This window comes from Pecten maximus, chromosome 3, assembly GCF_902652985.1.
Source record: "Pecten maximus chromosome 3, xPecMax1.1, whole genome shotgun sequence".
Lineage (NCBI taxonomy): Eukaryota > Metazoa > Mollusca > Bivalvia > Pectinida > Pectinidae > Pecten > Pecten maximus.
Window position 1 is genome coordinate 16,544,083 of NC_047017.1, and position 23,558 is coordinate 16,567,640.

General features: G+C 37.1%; 1 protein-coding gene across 1 annotated transcript; it reads left to right on the forward strand.

Annotated features, from left to right (window-relative positions):
- Nucleotides 1-1,453: 1,453 nt before the first annotated feature.
- On the forward strand, nt 1,454-22,031 carry LOC117323373 (dynein regulatory complex subunit 7-like). The gene is made up of 17 exons (XM_033878549.1): nt 1,454-1,732; nt 2,040-2,211; nt 2,990-3,115; nt 3,679-3,873; nt 4,232-4,390; nt 4,855-5,073; nt 5,789-5,908; nt 8,710-8,785; nt 9,432-9,560; nt 10,205-10,333; nt 10,860-11,092; nt 11,558-11,773; nt 11,977-12,087; nt 12,223-12,333; nt 18,474-18,668; nt 19,298-19,437; nt 21,430-22,031. The coding sequence occupies exons 1-17, from the start codon at nt 1,536-1,538 to the stop codon at nt 21,509-21,511; spliced, it is 2,610 nt and encodes an 869-aa protein (XP_033734440.1). The 5' UTR covers nt 1,454-1,535; the 3' UTR covers nt 21,512-22,031.
- Nucleotides 22,032-23,558: the final 1,527 nt, after the last annotated feature.

Below are 23,558 nucleotides of genomic sequence, written 5' to 3' on the forward strand. Positions count from 1 at the left end.
AATGGGGCTCAAAAGGGCTTGGACTTTCACTAAAGCTAATTAGAGTAAGTTTATTTCAGAAAGCTTTCGACTATCATGTATTATACTACTCAGGTGGTTGGAGAAACAACGTCTCTCAAGGTGAAACTCTGTGAAATCCTCATGAACCTACCATGGATACGATAGTATACAGGAATTAAATCTCACTAAAAAATTCATGCTGTAAGCTATATGTATGGAGTAAGCCCAACACATTAATATTGTTTAATCGCAGATTGTTGTTTACATGTTTTGGCTCTAGGCGAGCTGTCATCAGAGGTTCGCCCAGAGCTGAGACATGTAAACAACACTCTGAGATAACAACAGATATACGTACGAATTGTCGTGTTGGGCTCACTCCTCTAATTTTCCTATCTATTGGGCTTGAAGAGGTTAAATGGACTTTAATTTTATCAACAAGTTTGTCTTAATTAACTACTTATCAACAAGTTTATCTAAATTCACTATTTAATCAACACACTTGACTACGATTCACAATTTATCAACAAGAGTGACTTAACTTCACTGTCAACAAGTGTGGCAAAAATTCACTATTTATCAACAAGTGTGGCAAAAATTCACTATTTATATAATCAACAAGTGTGATTAAAATTCACTATTTAATCATCAAGTGTGACTGAACTTCACTATCAACAAGTGTGACTGAACTTCACTATCAACAAGTGTGACTGAACTTACTATCAACAAAAGTGTGACTAAAATTCACTTTTCTATCGAAGTTTGTTTGTCATTGTATATGAACATCATCAAGTGTGACTGAACTTCACTATCAACAATTAAAAAAAAGTGTGATTAAAAATTCGTTATGTTTTCAGTTAAGTTCATTGTGGGAATTACTTGAATGCAACACTAATTCAATCATGCTAATTGGTAAAATAGTACACAAAGTGGTAAAAAGCATGTATTATAAATATAAGGTCAAAGCAATGATTTTATAAGCAGGGTCATAAAATAATTATACATGTACACTATACATGTCCCTGGCGCAATCAAGTATTTTGTTTGGTTATAAATTTATTTCGAGAAATGTGTCCACAAATACTGTAAACTACACGTTTTTATAGTTTAGTATGTGGAGTCAGTCATTAAAATACACATGAGTTAGTAGATTAGAGACCTGAGAATTTCCGCCAATGTACATACTATGTTACTTACTGTATTGCTACCTAAAAGTAATGACAAGGGAAGTAACCCGTACAGGAAGTGGATTTTTTTTAAATATCCCTACGCGTGTTTTATGTTTATTTGTTTCTTTTGAATTTGTTATAGTCCAAGAGTAATTGCTGATCGTGTCTAAATTAATTGGTCACATTCTATAACATTTTATTTGCGTTTTAAACAACCGTGTTGGGATTGTTATAATAGATGTATGTACTATTTATTATGGTTGCTACGATAGCGTAACAATCTTAAACAGTGTGTTGTTAGGCACACGTTGTGGTTGGATTGTGATGGATCGTGCATCTTTTCTGTAAATAAACTAAATAGAGATAAGTATGGCCGACGATGCAGAACAACAACCAGATAACATAGCAACAGAAGGAGAGGAAAATCAAGAAAAGGAAGATATTCATGAAGATGGCGAAAAAGAAATCCCGGAGTTAACCGTTACTGAAGAACTCACGGAAGATGCTGAGGCATTAAAAAATGAGCTCAACAAAATCGTGGTGCATCCCCCGACTATTGACCTATCGTAAGTGTTTTAATAATGGCGATTAGATTATATATTTTCGGAATAAAATAGTAAATTGAATGACATTTCGGCTGTTTTGTTATGTCCGTGTGCAATATCGACTGTAGTAGTATACAAATGTACGTACGCAAACAATTAAAACTCATTTACCCTGCTGTTAAATTAATCTTGACAAATGTCCGTTTTTCTGAGTGATAATCTCCCTGGAGTCCCAATCTTAATCATTTGAGTCTTCATAGGCTTTTTTTTCCATATCAAAACAAAATAAACAAACATTGTTTACTTTTATGCATCATTTCTATTTCAGAATACCCATGAAAGAGTTTGATCAAACAGAATTCCCTGCCTCATATAAAGAAAATTTACCTAAAGAAAATCTGGTTCTACAATATGCAGAGAACTTTCGAAGACAATATGTGCATTTGTACAGGGACAGAAAGCCGTTGTTGCTCAACCCTGTCAATGAATGTGGAACAGAGGTATGATTGTATATCAGACTTAACACACACTTACTCCTATACGTATATGAGGTCTTATTCCACCTGATTACATTGGTGGATATTGCGACCTGTCAAAAGTTTCCTGTCGTGTAAACCTCTAATATTATTGGAGTAACACACACTATGAAATGTTTACTTTACATCTCAACCATGTCAACATTTCCTAGCTGATATCAAAGCTATTCAATGTTGATAAAGATAAAAGGATTGGGTACAGATAACTTGCATAGTGTAAATCAAGTGCAGTTTTGCTGTAAGCTCAGCTGATGAGGGTGTTTCTTTAAGTTGGATGGTAGAGCCATGTATTAACGTTAATGTTCTGGAAATCTGCAGGAAAGTTTTTTTCTGCGTTCACCTCATTCACATTGGCAACTAAATACGGTAGAATTTGCCAATTTTCTTGTGGTACTCGTTTAAAAGAACAGAAGCAAATGTCAAATCAAGTCTAAGGTCTGGCCCGATAATCCATGACTCTACCATCTGAGCCGGAAGCATACATGTTTTGTCAGCTGAGTGACAGAAACAATATCAGTCAAATATTAAAGTCTGTACTACAAGTCAAACAGACCTTCTTCTCTTAGAACTCAGTTCTAATTGAAAGAAAAGTATAAGCAAAAACAAAGTCGCTTATTTTGCAATTTAATTCCAAGTTGAGAAACTAATATATTATATACTGTGTTAAAGGTTTAATGTGATGAATATGAATGTACTGTTATGTTCTTTAAGCCTTTAATTCTCATTTCTCATTTCTCTACAGAAATTTGTATGTACCACTATAAGGCCCACACAACTTGAATTCAAAGAGCTGTATAATTGGGAAGGAGCTGCTGAATTTGTTGCGGATTACCTCAACTTTGAGACATTGGAACCTCAAACGGAACTGGTAGGAAAAATCCTGATTCTGTTTTTGTATTTAATTAAGAAACCCTCTTCTTCCTATTCACCGACAATTAGTAGTTAGAGCATCAAGATTGCAAAAAGGCCATATCAGAAAACATGATGAGTTATTCCAGTAACAAAATTGGTAGATACTGTATACTTTTTGAATTGACACTCTGTATTTTGTATCACCCCATGCAGTGCTTTTTCTGAGGGCTTTTAGGGGTCATTAATGGGCCTCATTCCCAATTGAAATGATTTTATATTCAAGCCAAATTTCCAAGATTTGCAGTAAATACTCCTGAAAAAAATCTTTTCCAATTCACCAATAATCTTTCCAAAATTAGACAAAAGGCCCCATCCAAAACCAGGGGCAGCAGGCCCAGGGAGAAAAAACCCACAACCTGCAAACTGTTGAGGCAAAATTCTTGTATTATTTACTACATGATATAGATATAGAGGGACCCGTTAATACATATCTAGCACTAATTTGACACCCACTTAATTGTTTTGTACTTAGTAAGATTATAACTCTGGTATTAATTCTTCAGCTAACATTAATTGTAGCCTCGAAGACTACTGTCACCAACCACCATCCTGAAGCGCCAGAAAGGAAACTGTTTTGATTACAGCACCCTACTCTGCTCCTTGCTGATAGGGGTTGGATATGATGCCTTGGTAGTCAATGGTTACGCCACACGAGAGACTTGCCTGGCCGACGAGTCGCGGGAAATCTGTCCTCTTATGAAGAAAAAGGAGGAGGTAAAGTTTAATTTTTTATGATGAAAACATGTATTTTTATGGCTATTTTTCCTGATCATGATGTCTTTTGGCATTTTACTGAGCTTGCAATTCCAAATATTGTAATATAGTTTGTAAGTATTCCTTTTGTTTTATGTATGTAAGACTAGTAAATATACTAGCTGTGATACAGTTGATTTAATTATAAAAAGAGAAAGCGTACAAAAATATTTTGGGATACCTACTTGACCATGGTGATTTTCTATGTGTTTCTTCCCCATTAATGCACTCAGTATGCAAACTACCATTCAGGCCAACAGGAATGGCTAAAGGATATTTATTTTAATTTTTTTTTTTCGTAAAATATTCAACCCTGCAGGTTAAAGAAGAGGTTCAAAAGAAGGAACAGAAAAAATATGCTGTAAAGGCTCCCAAAGATTTACGCAGCAAGTTCGAACTAAAACAAGAAGCGAAAGCAAAAGCTGAAAAAGAGGCTGAGGAGGAACAACGGAAAAAGGAAGCAGAGGAAAAAGCTGCAGTATGTTCCTATTTATAGACACACATTAACAGTGTATATTCTAAAGAGTTACCTGATTGTTAGATAACTTTTCTGTGTTTATCCCAATACAAGATTTGGGTAATCCTCTTAACCTGACTCAAAATCATACAATTCATATTAACATAAAGTAATGTAGACAAAATTTGCATTGAAATATCATTGATATAAATTGTCAAGGTTAAATTTTGGTTAAAGGTTAAAATTGAAAGTTCAAATACAGACATAAACTAGGTATTTCACAAGTTTTCCCAAAATTTGTTTAGTCTATATTTTGAAGTTTGTGTTTTGGACAGATATCAGTTTCTGATAGTGTTCATTACGTACACTGGTCTAAAGAAAAATACTTCCTTCATGATGTTGAAATTGCTCATTGTGGAAACTTTTTTCTTTCAGAATTTCATTTTTTTCTCTTTCAAATTACTACTATCATTCGTGTGTTTTAGGAGCTAGAAAAGCCCCCACCAGATCCCCTATATGGTCTGCGAGTCCATGCCTGGGTGCTGGTCCTAGCTGGACGTAGGGAAGTCCCAGAGAGCTTCTTCATTGAGCCCTTCACAGGCCTATCCCACCCAGTGGACAGCCCGAGCTACCTTGGTATTGAATCTGTATGGAATGCGACCAACTTCTGGGTTAATATGCAGGACTGCTCTGATGGAGTTAAGGTAAGCCCTGGACTATATATAATTATTTATAATAATTTAAATGATAATAAATTGGAGTTTAATACTAGTATATATGCCTATATCACAGCAGTATGGCTGTCTCAGAGCTGTTATCAATATATTATTATTATCATACTTTATGACAGATCAGTAGAATTAAGCGACTATGACAAAAGCACAAAATTGCATATCCATAGATTTCAGAAATTTATATATATCCAATGTGTTGTCCCTATAACTTAAACGTAAAACATAATCAAGGACAGTTATTTATTTTCAGAAATTCTATTCAACCTATAATTATATGGCATCATTCGATACCCATACTGCATTGTTTGATCCTTTTATTGTTGTTTCACACTTTGTAATTTTAAGCATTTCCATTAAACAAATAAATATATGATATAATCATACCAGCTGGCTATATACTATAAAACTGTCCTTTCCAGTTAAAATTTGGGATCTTTCTGAGAGTTGTGTATACAATGTAGTTTGAATGGACTCCTGAAAGCAGTTTGGTTTTAATTTTCTACACTTCTAAAAGTTATGGGACTATGTTAATTTATATACTCTATATTCAGTTTTAAAAGTCTAAACTTAATTTCCATATGGTTACCACCAATTTAGATGGTTATGACAGTAAGTATAGATTTCAGTGGAGCTATTTTTGTAGTGTGTTTATAAATCTGTTTTTCTTACACCATTTGCCATTCAGGGTCTTAGCTATGATCTTGGAGACTGTACAAGGTGGGAATACATGTTTCCTATTACTGAGAAACCTTTGCTGAAGATTCCAGATGTGGAGGATGATATCGGAGATCTGGACGATGATGAGGTAAGAAAGCTAGGATTCAGTGGCTGGTGTTTCTTTTTGTCTTGAAGATGGCATATTGGATGTTGTGAAATTTTCATCTGACAATATATTTTGAGTTTTGATTATGAGGAAGCAGGGATGATAATATCAGAGTGATTGAATTTCCTGCTTAAGTTTTACCCAGTTTTTTCAGTGGGTTCGAACCGAATGTGAAGGAGAAACGATGCAGGTTTATATCAGTGCTGTTTGGAGTGTTGAAATCTTGATCACGTTTATGTTTGAAATCAATGCATGTTTCACATCAAATATTTTAGCATGGTGAAATGATGAACTGAATGAGTAATTTTACATAATGTTACAGAAATACTGAAACTTAATTAATTTAAGTCTCATGTAATCTTTAGACTTATAGATAGAAAATTTCTAGCTGATAGAATTTATTTGTATTTATTTTACCTGTGCATGCCACCAGTGTATGAATAACCAGATCCTTGAGTCAACGTTTAACATTTGAAAGTGTCAACATTTCAGAACGGCAATGAACGGTTGAATGCTCTTCATCGTGACAACACACAGATCACCTTCTCTGAGGTTCTTTTTGTCATCATATAAACTGCCTACCTATATTTAATCATAATTGGTACAGTGATTGGGAGAGTAGTCCTGAGTCTTGACAATGGTGGGAGACTTTTCCGCATCACAATATCAAAGTCTTGTTCCTGACCCATAAAAGTAATTCTGTGTTACTGGTTCTTATAATCTTCCAACCCTTCCTATTGTATTTTTTTTTTATTTGCTCGGTTTTACCACATCGTGAACCATTTTAAAATTGGGTCTCCTTGTTGTAGTTGGTGGCTACATCACTATAAAATGATTTAGCTGCAGATTCCCACTTAAACTTATTCCTCTTTTTCTCAGCATATGTAGATATTTGGAAATTGTGACTGTTTAAGCATGGTCATTATCTACCCATGTTTTATCGCAAATATTTGTGGTATTATCATCAGATGGGATAATTAGTTTATGTAGCCTGAAGCCCAGGGGGCTGACTCATCAAATTTGATTCAAAGAAAATGATGGTCTTATTGAAGGACATTGAAATAGTATTTGCTTGCAGTTTTTCGCCAAGCTGCAAAAGAGACATTAGTGCATGGGCTTATTATCAGGCATGGGATTATTGTCACACAGATACTATAAGAAAAGTCAATTTAGTGGAGAACATTAACTTTGATATTGTGAGGAATAGACAGCAGGAACTGATTCAGATCATTCTGATTGGATCAAAATTGCAAACTCCAAGTCTGAAATGAAAGCCTTCCAAATCACTGTTAATTAAAAGCTATGAAGTCATTACTGTGTTGTACTATCAGTGACTTTTAAATTGTGTTTTCTAACATTTTTAATATAACAGTATTTTCATACATTTCCAGTATTGAGTGAATAGCTTTCAATGTGGTACATGTGCACGTATCACGAAATGCACACGCAATATTGTGACAGGTTCATGGTGGATGGTATTGTGTGCTGTGCTGTTTAAAATTTAGGTTTATAAATTACACGTAGAAGAGCTTCATGCCCATTTTATGATGACTGACTTTGGTTATACACTAGAAATTATTTTATTGTGCAAGTAAAAATTATCTTTAATATTTAAAAAAAAAAAGGAAATTTTTCATTTTTTAGAATAATTTTTTAAATAGGGACTTTATTTGTACAGGAAGGAAGGATTTCTGGGTGTGGTTGCTGTCGTATTATGGCATTTTCGGTGACATGTACATATTTTTGTAATTTAAATGAGACACATATGCAGCAAGCACTAACAATCCACCTGTATTGTCAGTGAAGAAATATTATCGTGAAGGATTGGTTTTGCTTTACATAAATTGCTTTCAGATGATAAATTACTGGCCTTTGCTGTCAGTGATAATTTATATTGACTTATATAAGAAAGATAGGTCAAATATAATTATCAGTTTAGAATTATTTACGACACTCCCCGCACTTGTTAGTCAGTTTATAAGATTGACCTTACACCCACATGTAAGTTTATAATTATGTACTCGATAGAAGTTGGATGTGATTATTAAATTGAACGTGTCAGTTGATATATATCCTAATGGTATGTTGTGACACTGGTACCGTTATTAAGTTTAAAACTGAATTATTTCTGTCCGTGTTGTACATGACCAACTTTATAACAGTAACCAGGGTTCCAGGAGTACAGGTTTAATCCAAGTGTTGGAAGAGTACCATATTAACAAATTAAAACAAGATCACTTGCTCACCAGATAATATAGTCAGAGTTCTAGTGTGGGGGACTGCATGGTGTTTATATTCATGTGATTGTATTGTTTTATACAATTTTTTAAAGTTTATGTAATTCAAAAATGGTTTCCAGTGTAAGAATATTACTCATCATTTTACATTTTGTGTATAATTAGGAAGGTCAAAAATCCATTGTCTTCAGCCTTCATGGTACATTTGTATTTTCCTTGTACAAATTTTTAGTCATTCACATAAATTGTATGTATTTTCCTTTTGCATATATTTAGAGCAAAAAATTTGTCAATATCAGCGAATTAATAATAGTAACGTATATCCCAGTCATATTCAGAGTAGAAAAAATCTTGACATTATAGGTATTAACCTGAACGATGCCATTTACCCATGCATTTCTTTGCTGCATGCTGGTGGCCCACAACCTCATTACAAAAAAAAAATGAAAAAAAAAAATTCATTGCCACAATGAATCTTTCATGCCTATTTAAATGTTTATCTATTATATGAGTATGTACGGTAATCAGATATGTTATATATCACAGGAGGAAGAAAATGAAATGGACAAACATCTGGACATGCCTCCATCCTGGGTGGAGCCAATCAAACTCTCCTTACGAGGTGAGTATAATATATACATGTAATCGTATAAAGTTAATTTACAATTTATTGGGTACTCTGTTCTCGTTTGACAGGTATTCTTTTCTCTCCGTATTGTCACTGGATGTTATTGTCTGATGAGGACAGGTTTTCTGTTTCCTCGCTAGATAGATTTTGTCTCATTTTTGGTTGGTATACCAGTTGTACATGTTAATAGTTGGATTGTCTGTTTCATAAATGAATGATCTACGAGGTTTATGTGTAAAATTGCATAGTTTGCCCTTCATCATCTTCGCTAACCAAGGGTTACTCTACGCTAAGCTGAGCTTAGCGTAGAGTAACCCTTGGTTAGCGAAGATGGCCCTTCATGTGACAGTAAATGTTTCTTGCTAACCGTTAATATCCCTTACCAATACCTTGAATACACTGGATAACTGAATCAAATGCGTGCCAGTCCCATCATCAGGTGGATCCACCTTCCTCAGCCCTTTCGGCGCTTTCCACTACATCCTCCAGAGGCGCGCTGGCTGGGTTGATCAGGCCCAACCAGGGACTGGTCAGCTATTGCTACAACTTGCTGGTACTGTGGCATGTTACCCTTGCTGTTTCCGCAACCAACTAGGACATGTTTACAAACTTCTACATTTGAAAATTTATGTCCTTGCAGACTTCCAGATGAGGTGTCCACAGGGGAAGAAAACTAAACTATATAAGCGTGCCAAGCTAGAGAAGTTTGCACACTACCTGATGAAGGATGGCCTGGTGTCCAAACTCTCCATGTACGAAAACCGTGAATGTAGGTATACAAGTGGAAACTTCTATACACAAACTTAAACAAAAGAACAATTACAGAAAAATAATGGAATATGGCGTATGCATGGGGCGAAGTTGGAATATTACTCCCCTACGGGTGAAAAACTGGAGGGGGGGGGGGGGGGGGGGGGGCTACAGATTACCTCACAACTTGTCTTGTTACATATGTATCTGATGCCAATGTTTGTCAGAACTCTAGCGGGTTCATTCCGGAATTCTGATCAAACTTCACACAATGATAAAGGACCATAATATATCGGACAACTTCAAGTTTTAGGGGTTTGGGGTCAAGGTCACTGTTACTAATTTTTTGGATGGGCCAGAAGAGGATATTTATTGCTTTATAATAGTAATACCCAGTATGCTTGTTAAAAATGATTTCCTCTAAAAAAAACTGTCAAGGATTTGACAAAATCAAATGTAGGAAAAACTTTCTTGATAATTGAAAGTGAAAATAACCAGGCCAACACTTTTTAATGCATTTTTTTTATGTAAAACATATCATATTTGTAATTTTTCCTTGATTATTAAGTTAATATACCAATTTAATAGTAAGTACTGGTAAGATATATATTGATGACAATGTCTATGTGCATGTTATTAAGACAGTTGTGTTTGATACTACAGTGACTGACTTGATCATGGTACGCGAGTACTTTGCACATCGTGTGGACAAGCTGTGTACCAAAGTCCACAATCATCGATCTGGCTGGAATACAGAGTTTTTCGACCCTGGAAGACACAAGTGTCTAAAAGGTGCAATAGGAATTAAATGCTTGTTGTAACAGTTATTGATCAGCTCGTTATATTGTACTGCAACATATTGTCTGTAAGGATTTTCAATTTTATTGTTTTTCTATAACAATGATACATCAAAAATAAATAATTAAGAAAAAAAAAATGCATGAAAAGACCAAGCTTTTTACAGGCCCATGGATAATTTGTATTGGAGGTTGAGAGAGGGGCATGTATATAAGGGCACTAAGATAGGCCAGCAGTTCTTGCTCAGAGTCAAAGTATCATGTTATTTTACAATAACGCCATAGTTGACTAGTCAAGGGTGGCAATTGTTTGTCGGCAGAGATGTAGCATAGCTCCAGTAGGGTTTAAAAATGATAGCTCACTTCTGAAGTTACTTTAAACAAGTGAAAAATGTTAGAAACTTGATATTGTTGTTTCTTATGAAAAGTTTCATCAGATTTTTAAAAGTGATGTTTTACTAGTTGCACCTTACTGTACGGGTAGTGTTATATCCTAGCTAAACTATGACATATTTTCTTAGAACACCAGTTTAAGGCCAGCAGCCCTGGCCCAGAGAACGACAGAATCATGTTGTTTTACGATGAGGCAAGAGTGGACGGACTGGTCAAGCGAGTGGAGAGTCTGTCCGAGATGAGTGAGGAGTATAAAAATAGGGATGACTTCCTGTACTTCAAACAAGTAGAGTTTGGAAAACGGACAAAGAAATTTGGTCCACAGGATGGTACTGGTGCCAACAACATGCGACCCATTGTGGTAGGTCCTCATTTTCACTTCCTGTTTACAAATATGTTCAAATTAGGCTCAGTTGGAAACATGCAAGGGATCATATTGTGGAGGAAAACAGAAGAACCCCATACCGTCTGACCACCCTAATGGTATATTATGTTCAATGGTACATATGAGTGCTTGACAATGTGTTTCTTTACGTACATCATTATGCATTTAAGGGGTCGTGGTGGCCTGTGGTTAAGGCGTCCCGACACTTTATCACTAGCCCTCCACCTCTGGGTTGCGAGTTTTAAACCTACGTGGGGCAGTTGCCAGGTACTGACCGTAGGCTGGTGGTTTTTCTCCGGGTACTCCTGCTTTCCTCCACCTCCAAAACCTAGCACGTCCTTAAATGACCCTTGCTGTTAATAGGACGTTAAACAAAAACAAAGCAAAACAAACAATGCATGAAACAGTGAATACATTTGTTGTTTATATTTTCCGTTACAGAAAATGATTCAGAAGTTTCACAGAAATCCTAAAAAAGTGGCGAGTGAAGACATTGCTGAGCTGATGTTCCTGGTGTCCGAGGACAAGATCCAGCTGACTTACCACACAGAGGACCCACGTATAGCCTCTTCCACAAGAGAGTTCCTCAAACCTGCCAACTGGGACGAGAAAGGCGCTACCCTCACGTTCAACCCTGAGATGCATCAAACTTTCCAGGTTTGTTTAATATGATATTTTCATTAAGATATTTAACTATTGAAAACAAAATCTTAAATTATCTTTAAAATCATTTTGACAGCGATAAAAATAAAACTCTTTGTTTTAAATAGTATGATTTGCTGTCTTCTTGTCTTGTAAAAGTTGTCTTTCTTTGCTCATTGCTAAATCTACAAAAAAATTGTGCCATGTTCATTTAACAGGTGGATCCAACCTCCCCGATGAACAAAAATGTGGAACTGTACGAGATGCTGCTGGAAATGCTAAAAGCAGAGGAGAAATGTCGTAACGAGGTCCGGGAGTCCGAAGAGGAGGTATGTGATCAATAATCATACTTTTAAATGTTATGTCAAGTTTATGTTAGGATAACAGTTTGATGTGTCTTTATTGGAAGTATTTAATACAATGCCCAATGAATAAAATAATGATTTGTTTTGTGGTTGTTACAGGTCCGTGAAGTGTTGAATGAGAGAACAAAGGAGGAGACAGCATCTGAGCTGGAAATTTCTGTGTATGACACAGACAGGAATGAGAAGGCCAAGAAACATAGAAGAGAATTGGTAAGTTCTCACACAACTGTCCTTATGACCAACCTGAATTCCCCACTACCAAACTCTATTCCCACTACCGACCTCCATATCTAACTTCTGACCTCCATACCCTATAACCAACCTCCACTCCCCACTACCAACCTCCACTCCCCACTACCAACCTTCACTCCCCACTACCAACCTTCACACCCCGCTACCGAGCTTCACTCGCCACTACCGACCTCCACTACCAACCTCCACTCCCCACTACCAACCTCCACTACCAACCTCCACTCCCCACTACCAACCTTCACACCCCACTACCAACCTTCACTCCCCACTACCAACCTTCACACCCCGCTACCGACCTCCACACCCCACTACCGACCTCCACACCCCGCTACCGAGCTTCACTCCCAAGTACCGACCATCACTCCCCACAACTGACCTCCATATCTAACTTCTGACCTCCATACCCTATAACCAACCTCCACTCCCCACTACCAACCTTCACTCCCCACTACCAACCTTCACACCCCGCTACCGACCTCCACACCCCACTACCCATCTTCACTCCCCACTACTGACCTCCACACCCCACTACCGACCTCCACACCCCACTACCGACCTCCACACCCCACTTGACCGACCTCCACACCCCACTACCGACCTCCACTCCCCACTACCGACCTCCACTCCCAACTACCGATCTTCACTCCCCACTACCGACCTCCATACCCCACTACCGACCTCCACTCCCCACTACCGATCTTCACTCCCCACTACTGACCTCCATACCCCACTTGACCGACCTCCACTCCCCACTAACTACCTCCACACCCCATTAACGACCTCCACACCCCACTACCGACCTCCACTCCCCACTACAGACCTTCACTCCCCACTACCGATCTTCACTTCCCAGTACCTACCTCCAATCCCCACTACCCATCTTCACTCCCCACTACTGACCTCCACTGTCCAGTACCGACCTCCACACCCCACTAACGACCTCCACACCCAACTACCGACCTCCACTCCCCACTACAGACCTCCACTCCCCACTAACTACCTCCACACCCCATTAACTACCTCCACACCCCACTACCGACCTCCACTCCCCACTACCCATCTTCACTCCCCACTACTGACCTCCACTCCCCACTACCGACCTCCACACCCCACTAACGACCTCCACACCCAACTACCGACCTCCACTCCCCACTTACTACCTCCACACCCAACTACCGACCTCCACTCCCCACTACAGACCTCCACTCCCCACTACCGACCTCCACACCCCACTACCGACCTCCACACCCCACTACCGACCTCCATACCCCATTACTGACCTCCACACCCCACTACCGACCTTCACTCCCCACTAATGACCTCCACGCCCCACTGCTGACCTCCACTCCCCACTACCGACCTCCACTCCCCATGACCATTTTCTGTTATAATCCATTACATATCTGTTTCCCACTGTCACTCTAGTTACATTGAAAAAAAAAATTCTGATACAAGCTGATTTTGTTTTGCGTATTTCTCTTTGAGCTCAGATGGATCATTAGAGCATTGTTAGATATTTATTCCTGCGGTGACACTGGCAGTGGGGATAGTATTATTTTTAGTCGATAGTGACTAAAATAATCAGATTTCTATGAAACATAAGAACAAATAAGACAAAAAACCACTGCTTAGCTTCTCCATTGCTCCTCCTTATAGCAAGTACAAAGACAGAGGGGTATCGAGTACAATGATGAATTTTTCCTGATTAGTCCTGACAAAGCATGCATTATTTCTTTATTGTCTTGCTAAAGGCATTGTAATTTTTCATTCAATGCGTTTCCTTCAATTAGTGTTTGTTATGTGGGGGTAGTTCTCCTGAATCCCACTAATTATGGAAGCTAAGCTGTGGGAAATGTTTTTCAAGGCTGCTTAAACCTATTAAAAATGATATCAACTGATCACATTGGTATTGCGTTGTGTAATTTGTGAATGGTTTATTTGTTGTGGAATCTTGTAAAGTCTGTGTCCCCACAGGTTGTGCCACGTGAATTTGACCTCTATAGTGTCTTTATGTCTTTGTCAAGGTCGTATAATGTATCACAGGTTCTGTTCCCAGGACTAATATTAATGATATCATAATTTAATCACTGGTACATATATATAATCAACAGGACCAATCATTATTACTTTATAAGATGACAAGATATTTTTTAAGTAAAAAATCACAAGAAACCACAATTATTTTTCCTCTTGATGGTTTGGTGATGTTATACTAAATGTTTTCTTCTCAATTAGTTTATGGATCTATGTTCAAGATTATTTGTGTGTTTTTGTCTGTGTAAATCTTGTATATATAATATACCCCATATGCACGGACCATGGGAATCAAATTTTGTATTAATGAGTACGTGTTTGGAAATATCGCATAAAATCAATCAGATGAAGTGCTTCAATTTATACAGAGTTATAGCCCTTTGTTTATATATGTCACTTATCTGAAGGATATATATATCTCATTTCTTCAACCTCATGATATACTCTCTCAGAGAAACATCCTTTTCTGACTTTGCAATCTTTGCCTGGATGATCGTGTTCGTTCACTTTTTCTTATATGTTATATAACTTTATATTTGAATGGGAAAACTTTTGTTTAATTATCCTGTTTTCATCATAATATGAAAAAAATAAACTCTTAGATAAAATATAGTGATTTCTTTGTCAAAGTGGTCTGGTTGTAGGGCAGATGAATCATTCTAATATCTTACGCAGATTTTTTTTCCAATCATGAAAATTCTGATGAGTGTGCCTTTAATTTTTTTTCATTTCTTGATAAATAATTCATTATTTCTAAGACATTTGATAAAGATCTAGCTATGACTCATTTCTAGAGTGAAGATATACCGTATACGCTGCATGACATGATATCTAGAATTTACCAGTAGATTTTGTTATTGATTATGTATAAAATAAAATGATTAGAAAAACCCAATTGATGATAACTATGAATAGATAAGGTCCAGGACTATCTAATTAATTCAACTATAAAATGACGGGTTTAAATGTCACAGAATGAAAATTTCTCAAGACACTTTTTTTTTAAGAATAAAAAAGATTTTATCATATATCTGCCTTTATCTCTTAGTGCGCAAGCTTTGTTAGTGTGACAGAATCAGGAGTGATGCAGCATTTGAACATGGCGAAGATGAAGATTATAACGAGTTTCTGTGTTCTAGGAGAATTTCTACTCTAGATATCTGTGTTAGCTTTGCTGGTATGGCAGGCATGCGTTAAGGAAACAGAAGTACTTTGGTAATCTTGTTTCAGGATTTCCGTTCAAAAGAATCACCCCGACATTATTTCTACTTTTAGAAGCGTAGTTTAGTAGGAGTACATTTTCTGGCATTTAAAATCTGCATTTACACCACTTTTTATATCCTCAATTGCAATGATTTTTTCCATCAACCCTTTACAGTTTTCTTCCCAGCCATGATTATAATTGAATTTCTTCAAGTGAATTTTCTGTGTACAATCTTAACACTGTTCTGCTGTATATATATATATTATATATATATCAGATGCATTGTAAAACTGTAACAGCCAATGAAATTTGATACTTGTTATGTCTGTGAGTCATACCAGCATATATAGAACTCTCTCTGTGTATCATGAAATCAATATCAAATTGAAAGCTTTGAGCTGTCTTACACCTGAGAGACTGATGCTAAAACTGCGTCAGATAATCCGTTTCAATTGTATTGGTTATTTTCTATCCATGTCTACTCTCCTTTACATTTCCTCCTTGGGCTCTTTATCATAGATTCTTCTTTTGCCCATGTTTCCATCTGCCTGCCTCCCAACTGCTCCTCCCCTTTCTATCTCTTTATTGATTTCCTCCTCCCTTCTCACATTTCTGCACTGTTTCCCCTTCCCATTTTCTTTCTCTACCCTTGTTTAACTTAAGAAAAAACCCTTTTCTATTTTCCTTGATTTTTCCTTTTCAGCCTCCTTTTCTCCCTGCCCCCTCCCCAACTCCCTTTCCCACTGTTCCCCTTCCTGCCTCACTTTCTCCCTGCCCACTCCTACCTCCCTTTGCTACTGTCCCTTTTCCCACCCCCCTTTCTCCCTGTCCCCTTCCCAACTCCCTTTCTTCCTGACCCAACCGACCCCACCTCCCTTTCCCCCTTCCTGCCTCCTTTTCTAACTGCACCCTTCCCCACTCCCTTTTCCACTGCCCCCTTGCCTGCTTTCCTTTCTTCCTGCACCCTCTCCACCTCTCTTTTTCTCCACTCTCCCCCCCCCCCTCCCACCACTTTTCTCCCTGTCGCTTCTCCCCTCCCTTTCCCCTTCTTTTCTCCATGCCCCTGCCTATCTCCTTTTCTCCCTGCACCCTCTCCACCTCTCTTCCCCCCCTTTCCACCTCTCTTTCCCCCTCCCTTTCCACCTCTCTTTCCCTCTGCCCCCTCCCCATCTCCCATCCCCCTCCCACCCACTTTTCCCCCTGTCTCTTCCCCCTCCCTAACACAGTGCTGCTAGGTGTAAGCCTGAAATCAGAACAACAGCACATTTCACACCTGATTGCACCAGCTGTAATCTGATCTGCATGCTTTTCCACACAGCACCCACTTGTCTTTATCAAATTATCTCTCTAATGAGAATGTAATAAGATCTTTATTAATGTGTTTACAATGGGATCAGAGTATCAACAGTTCTCTTGTACCTGACACTCTCTCTTACTGCTACACCCATCATCAAATGCTCTTGTCAATAAAAGGTGTTATGTTGAAATCTCTGCTTCTGGAATTACAAAACATTTAACTCACCTAGCACAATGTGTGGTTATATGAATGATTCTACGCATTGTTCTGTGAATATGCATACTAGCTGTAAAATGGTTGTGTTCATTTACGGTATACATTTATATTATAACATGATCAATGTATGGAAGATATATATATGCATAAAGTTCATTAGAAAATACCTGTGCTGAAATTGAGTTAAGTTTTAAGGCCATGTAAAATATCTGTATAATATTATAATGCTAAGATTCCTGATTTCACACACCAGGTTATATAAGTTTTAGCTCACCTGCCTTAAGTTAAAGGGCAAGTCAAATGAATTTTACTGTTGTGAGCATCCAACATCCATCTGTTTCGTATCTAGTGTCAGTCATTCTTTATATCTTCTTCTCAATAACCAAAGGAACAAAGATCATTATATAACATCAGTAGCATGCTGGCTTAAAGGCCTACCAAGTTTGTTAAAAAGGATAAACCTTGACCTTTTTTCAAGGTCATGGGGGTCAAATGTGTTCAGATATTTGAATGTTATCTTTTCAATAACCAAGGGACTCATTTAAGAGATCATATTGGGCCAATTCCTTGCTGCAATCGAGCGGCTACCAACATTTTTTCAAAGGATTGACCTGATCCACTTTCATCAGTACATTAGGTCAAATGTGTTCAAATCGTCCCAAAACTTCTTCTCAACCACCAAAATGCTCATGGGTCATGATCGTCAGCATGATGGCATGAAAGGCTACCAATTGCAAGTTTGCTTACAATGATATATGTGCACCTTGATCTGGTTTCATTAATGTCACATGGTGAAATGTCTTGAAACCCAGAGTCATGATATTCATGAGCAATGCAGGCCCAGTGAACCTCTTCTCTTCATTACAATGTTGAAACTACTGCAAAGGATTCGGTCAAATATAATCACATCTGCCCTAGCTAGTTTCTTCAGGTATACATGTACCGCTCTATACATCCGAATCTTGACCTTGATATTGTACAGGCCTTCACAGAGTTCTAGGGTAATGACCTATTTAGCCTTTGTCTCACAATAGGTGCTGAGTTAAGTTAATTGTAAGTATAACTATACTGGCCTGTACTGGCGTGATATGTATATTAGGTACGTATTTTGCCTTTGTCTCACAATAGGTGCTGAGTTTAGTTAATTGTAATGATAACTACACCAGCCCGTACTGGCGTGATCTGTATATTAGGTAAATGCATCACCTGTCACGATCTCCAGCTGCCCGGGGATGTTATACATAAAGTTAGCTAAATGGAGCATTGTTTTAGTTCTGTCGTGTCACAGCATGTTGACGGCTGATGTTGATAGATTCTAACTACATTCACGCCTTGTGGTCCTTCTAGGAGCGCCTACAATTGGAGGAGAGAATGCGAAAACAAGAGATGGACATTGACTACCTGGCTCCATTCCTTGCCCAGATGGGCAACCCAGATAAAATCACCAGGCAACAGGCCTACCAGCTCAAGGAAGACTGTTTGGGCGATCTCAAGAAACGACTAATTGACAAAGCCAACCTCATTCAAGCCAGGTTTGAAAAGGTTTGTGCCAATTAAATTCCGCCCAGTTGTGCTAGAGGCCAATTTCAGCTAGCACTAAGTGATTTGCTAGCTAGACAAAAAAAAAAAAATCAATACTATATTACATCTGCAGGAAATAAAAAAAGGCTGAACATCCTTTGATGTATATCATGAAAAATATACCAGTTGGATAATGTAGCATGAATGTTATTATAAACCCATATATTGAGATTTTGAGGGTTAAGCCATCCTTGGTTGTCATATAAATTCAAATTAAGGTCAATCTTGTGTCTGGTTATCAAATAATTATGTAAAGCATGAAAAATATTGTCAGGAATTTTTGTACAATTATGACAGAAAAAGATATTTATAGAGTTTATGTGATAAGTTTGATGGGATTTCGATGATTTGTGATCTGGATTTAGCTAGAAATGAGGTTCTTTGTCTAACCAAGTTGACAATGAAGTCTGGTACAATTACGATTTAACCAAGCTTCTGGACAGCTGTTTGTGGTATATTACAATTGTATATTTTTTATACAGTTTTCTTTATATCGATTTATCAATTCATGTGTGCATGCTGACAGCGTCTTTTGTGTTATCGTTTTTGCATTAACTAATAGTTTTTGGCTATTGTTTGTTTTTCTGTAGGAGACCCAGTTACTGGAGAAGAAGCAGGCTTGGTACCAACAGAATCAGGTAGCCATGTCTAAAGACGACGAGGAAGCCTACCTGGACTACTGTAGTGAAGCCTTGTTTAGAATACACATCCTCGATCTGCGACTTGCAAGGTAATAAAAGAAGTTAATTGATGAAAATGTTACATAAGTGTCAAAGTTATTAGATTGAGTTATATAAAACCAGTTCAATAATTTGATATATTAAATATGGTACGACTTTCCTCAGTTCTCATTGGCTAAACCTTGTGAAGGTTAATATTTTGAGATATTGACCTGATGTTTCTATTTTTAGAAACACGAAGTTAAATTGCATTTATAACATCATAATCTTTGTGATATCACAATGCCCCATTAATGTAAATTTCCTGTTATCAAGATAAATTTACTGCTATTCCACCATTTTGCAAACAAATTTCATATCTTATATAAAAAAACAACCTTTGATTCAGTTAATATTGTGTTCTACCAACCTGGAAACAAAGTATAACACCATCATGATATTGACCTCATAAACAGTTGATAATTGATAAATTGTCACAAGCATTTACATATCAAATTGATTAGTTTTTTTTTTTTAAATAAAGTCTATATTATATTGACAGGAGTGTGCACATTTCTAATTAATGGAACACATATTTATGCCGAAATAAGTGATAGGGCATATTCTAACTGCTTAAAACAAAAGCAGCAGAATTACTGGAATGTTCAAAGGGATTCCCTGTGTCCAATTAGTGAAAGCACTGCTGATATCTAAATATAATTAATATATTTCCAAACTCACCTAAAGTTCTTGTACTCAGTTGAAAAGCCTTTTTCACTGCATACAGTTTTAAAGCTGCTATTGCCAAAAATTTGATCAATATAGGTGGGCCATGATTGAAATCTAATGTCATTATTCAAACTTGAAAAATCAGTTCATTTAATTTGAGGCTTGGAATTGTCAATGTGAAATTGTATTTTTAAGAAAGGGATTGTCTCATTGAGATAATATCTTTAATGATTGACATCTAAAGTGTGCTTTTAAGAAGATTTTTTTTTCTAAAAATTTTGCTGATTTGATCAATTATGTCAAATTCAGACTGATCTTTGATGAAATTTAAACAGAAATTTTAAGATTAGATTTGACGGTTAGTTGGTGGGAGTTGTTGGTAGCTTGCATAGGATTAAAGGAGAGGGATGATATGTAATGATGATTTAAATATCTGTCCTTAGATGGTCGATGTAATTCCGAACTTACCACAGATCAACAAATTTGCATATTGGGTGGTTCTTAGGAGGTCATGTATAGGCTAGCTGGACACTGAAATCAAGTCTTTGTTATTTATAGTAATTCTGTGGTGTGTTTGGTTTTTAGCATGATTTATTCTATTTATAGGTGTTGAGTAATATGTTATGGCGGGGGAGTGATGCTATTACAGATCTAATAATGTCTTGTACTGATAAAATGTTCATCAGCTAATGGATTTAGAAAAAAAAAAAATGTGTCTGCTTTTGTAAGAATAAATTCCTTTGATGAAGTATTCAAATTATATTGTTTAAAAAAAACAATTGAGGAAATGAAAAATACCCTGCCGATGTTTGTGGCTTACTATATTTAGCTACTAGCCCACAGGAACTTGACACGAATTCCCAACCCATGGTCCATATATATATGTATCAACCATTCTATGATAGTCTTGAGTGATGGTATCTCCATAATAAATACAATTTCACTATCAAAGATTCCATTAGCACTTTTACACATGGAAGCATTTTAATATAGGGAAATTGTATATATTTTATATGTAACCGCCATTTATGTTTCTTTGCTTTTTTAAACTCTTCTAGCAATGACAAACCATGGGGTAGAAAACCACAGTACTGTGTATTTTTTTGTTTTTCATTTTGTTTTGTTTTTTGTTTTGATGACGTCATGGTGATGTGCTGGAGACAACAGGGACAATTCTAACCATTGTTTTAGATCCAGACTGATGTGTATGCATGAAGTGCAGGGATGTGAGATCTGGGATTTTGTTGGGTTTAATGTGTAATCCGCTTTTCTCCCACTCCACCGACGCCACTACTTCCCCCGCCATCAAATTAATGTATCTTTTGTCATTTCAGGCACAAAGAACAAGCCCCACACAAGTATATGCAGCTGGAACAGAAGTTGAGGAGCGAGGAGCGACTCGCTGAATTTTTCTAGGAGTCTTATACGAAAAAGATGTTAAAATACTTGATATAAAAAGAGACATATGGAATTGTGGTATCTATAAGCATGATACACTGTAGGGTCTGTGTTTGAATGTCATCGCAACACAGATCCAAGCATTTCCCGATTGGTCAACTTCTGACTTTTAAGCCTGTGATAAGTCCTACAAACCAGGAGACAGCTAACCAGGCTTCAACTTGTTCGATTGGTCATTTATAACCATGCTGGATAAAAAAATCAGCCAAATCTCACTACTTTATCATCAATGTCAACTACTTTATCATCAATGTCTGTCCCTCCACGATGTAGCCCACCCAGGCTATTTACTCTGAGGTTAAGACTGTCTCCTTGAAATGTTGTCTACTTGTAGCCGTCAGCTGTGTTTACACTCCAATGAATGACATTGACATTGAAAACATTTCTCTGTTATTTAATAAACAAGAAAGAGTGACTTCATTGTATATAAACATGAATATCTGTGATAACATGTATTAAATATTAATTTATCATAATGTGTTGGTGTTTGTTATTAGTTTTAAAGCTCAATGCAAGCTCATGATCTTCTTATAATTTGAGAAAGAAAAAAAAGTAAATATATAGACTCTGCTTGGCCTAGAGAGGGTATAGAGATGCTACCAGCTAAAAGGAAGTAAACAATAAGATAAAAATAACAACACCTATTGTAATCTATCACACTTTTGACTCGGTACACTACACTAAACTGTAATATCATTTACTGAAGGAGAGTTTTGCCCAACAGCTTGAAATTATCATCTCAATATAGTATGAATTGGGCATACATATGTAAAGACCACAATGTTCTAAAACATCTCAATACGAAGCAAGATGTTTCCATAGTTTCCATGTCAACAACTCCAGGTAGTTAAGAGTTCATCATTAAGGTTTGGTTTGTTTTTGTTTAACGTCCTATTAACAGCCATGGTCATTTAAGGACGTGCCAGGTTTTGGAGGTGGAGGAAAGCCGGAGTACCCGGAGAAAAACCACCGGCGGCCTACGGTCAGTACCTGGCAACTGCCCCACGTAGGTTTCGAACTCGCAACCCAGAGGTGGAGGGCTAGTGTTAAAGTGTCGGGACACCTTAACCACTCGGCTACCGCGGCCCCTTAAGACAATATCTCATATAAATTATTTCAAGATAACTTCACAAGACATTATACGGAGATGAATCGGGTAGTCCGGTAGTGCTAGACAGCTGTCATCTTGGATTTTTATGTTGTGTTGATGTCGACTAATTGGTACATCACCGAAGCATCATTCTGTAGAAAGAGACAACAAGAGCAGTTGAAACGTCAATATACGCATTTTATGAACTCTTCCACCGGAAGACAGAATCAGTTGTTCATGTTTAGCAGCCTCGCCTGTAAAGTGTGCATTGTAAGGCACTTTCGGAAGGGAAATATCGAATTAAGTTACTTATCATGACTATTTACAGATTCCACAAGAGAATGTAAACAAAATCGTTAATCCACCCAAATCTTGAAAACAATTGAAAACTATGAACAATGGAAAGCCCATGCGGTACAAATGCATGAGTATTCCGGATGGGTTAAATGTCTTCGGCTTATAGAAAAAGTTAATTAAAGTTTCAAGAGCAACACAACTCGATCATCACTCGATTAATTCAACCAAAGCAAGATTCAGTTTTTGTACATGCAGTTGAAGGTATAATGTTACCTCCTGAAAATGAGAACTCGTGTAGAGACAAAGGCATATCATAGAATGCGATTAACGCCATATCTTATAACAATGGAATTATAACAATGGAAGTATAACAATACCTAATGGAATGATAATGACAACTATGAAACATCTTCGTATTGGTCGATTAACATAGCCGTAACTTTATAGAACAGATACAACGTATATAAGCCCCCTTCTAGAAAAAATGGGTTGATATACATGTAGTAGGAGTAGAGGCTTACAATAATCCTATCAATACTAACCAGGAGTATTGTAATTAGCTGTCATGTATATATAATGTATATATTGGTACTGATAAACCGTAAGGTTTAAGATAAT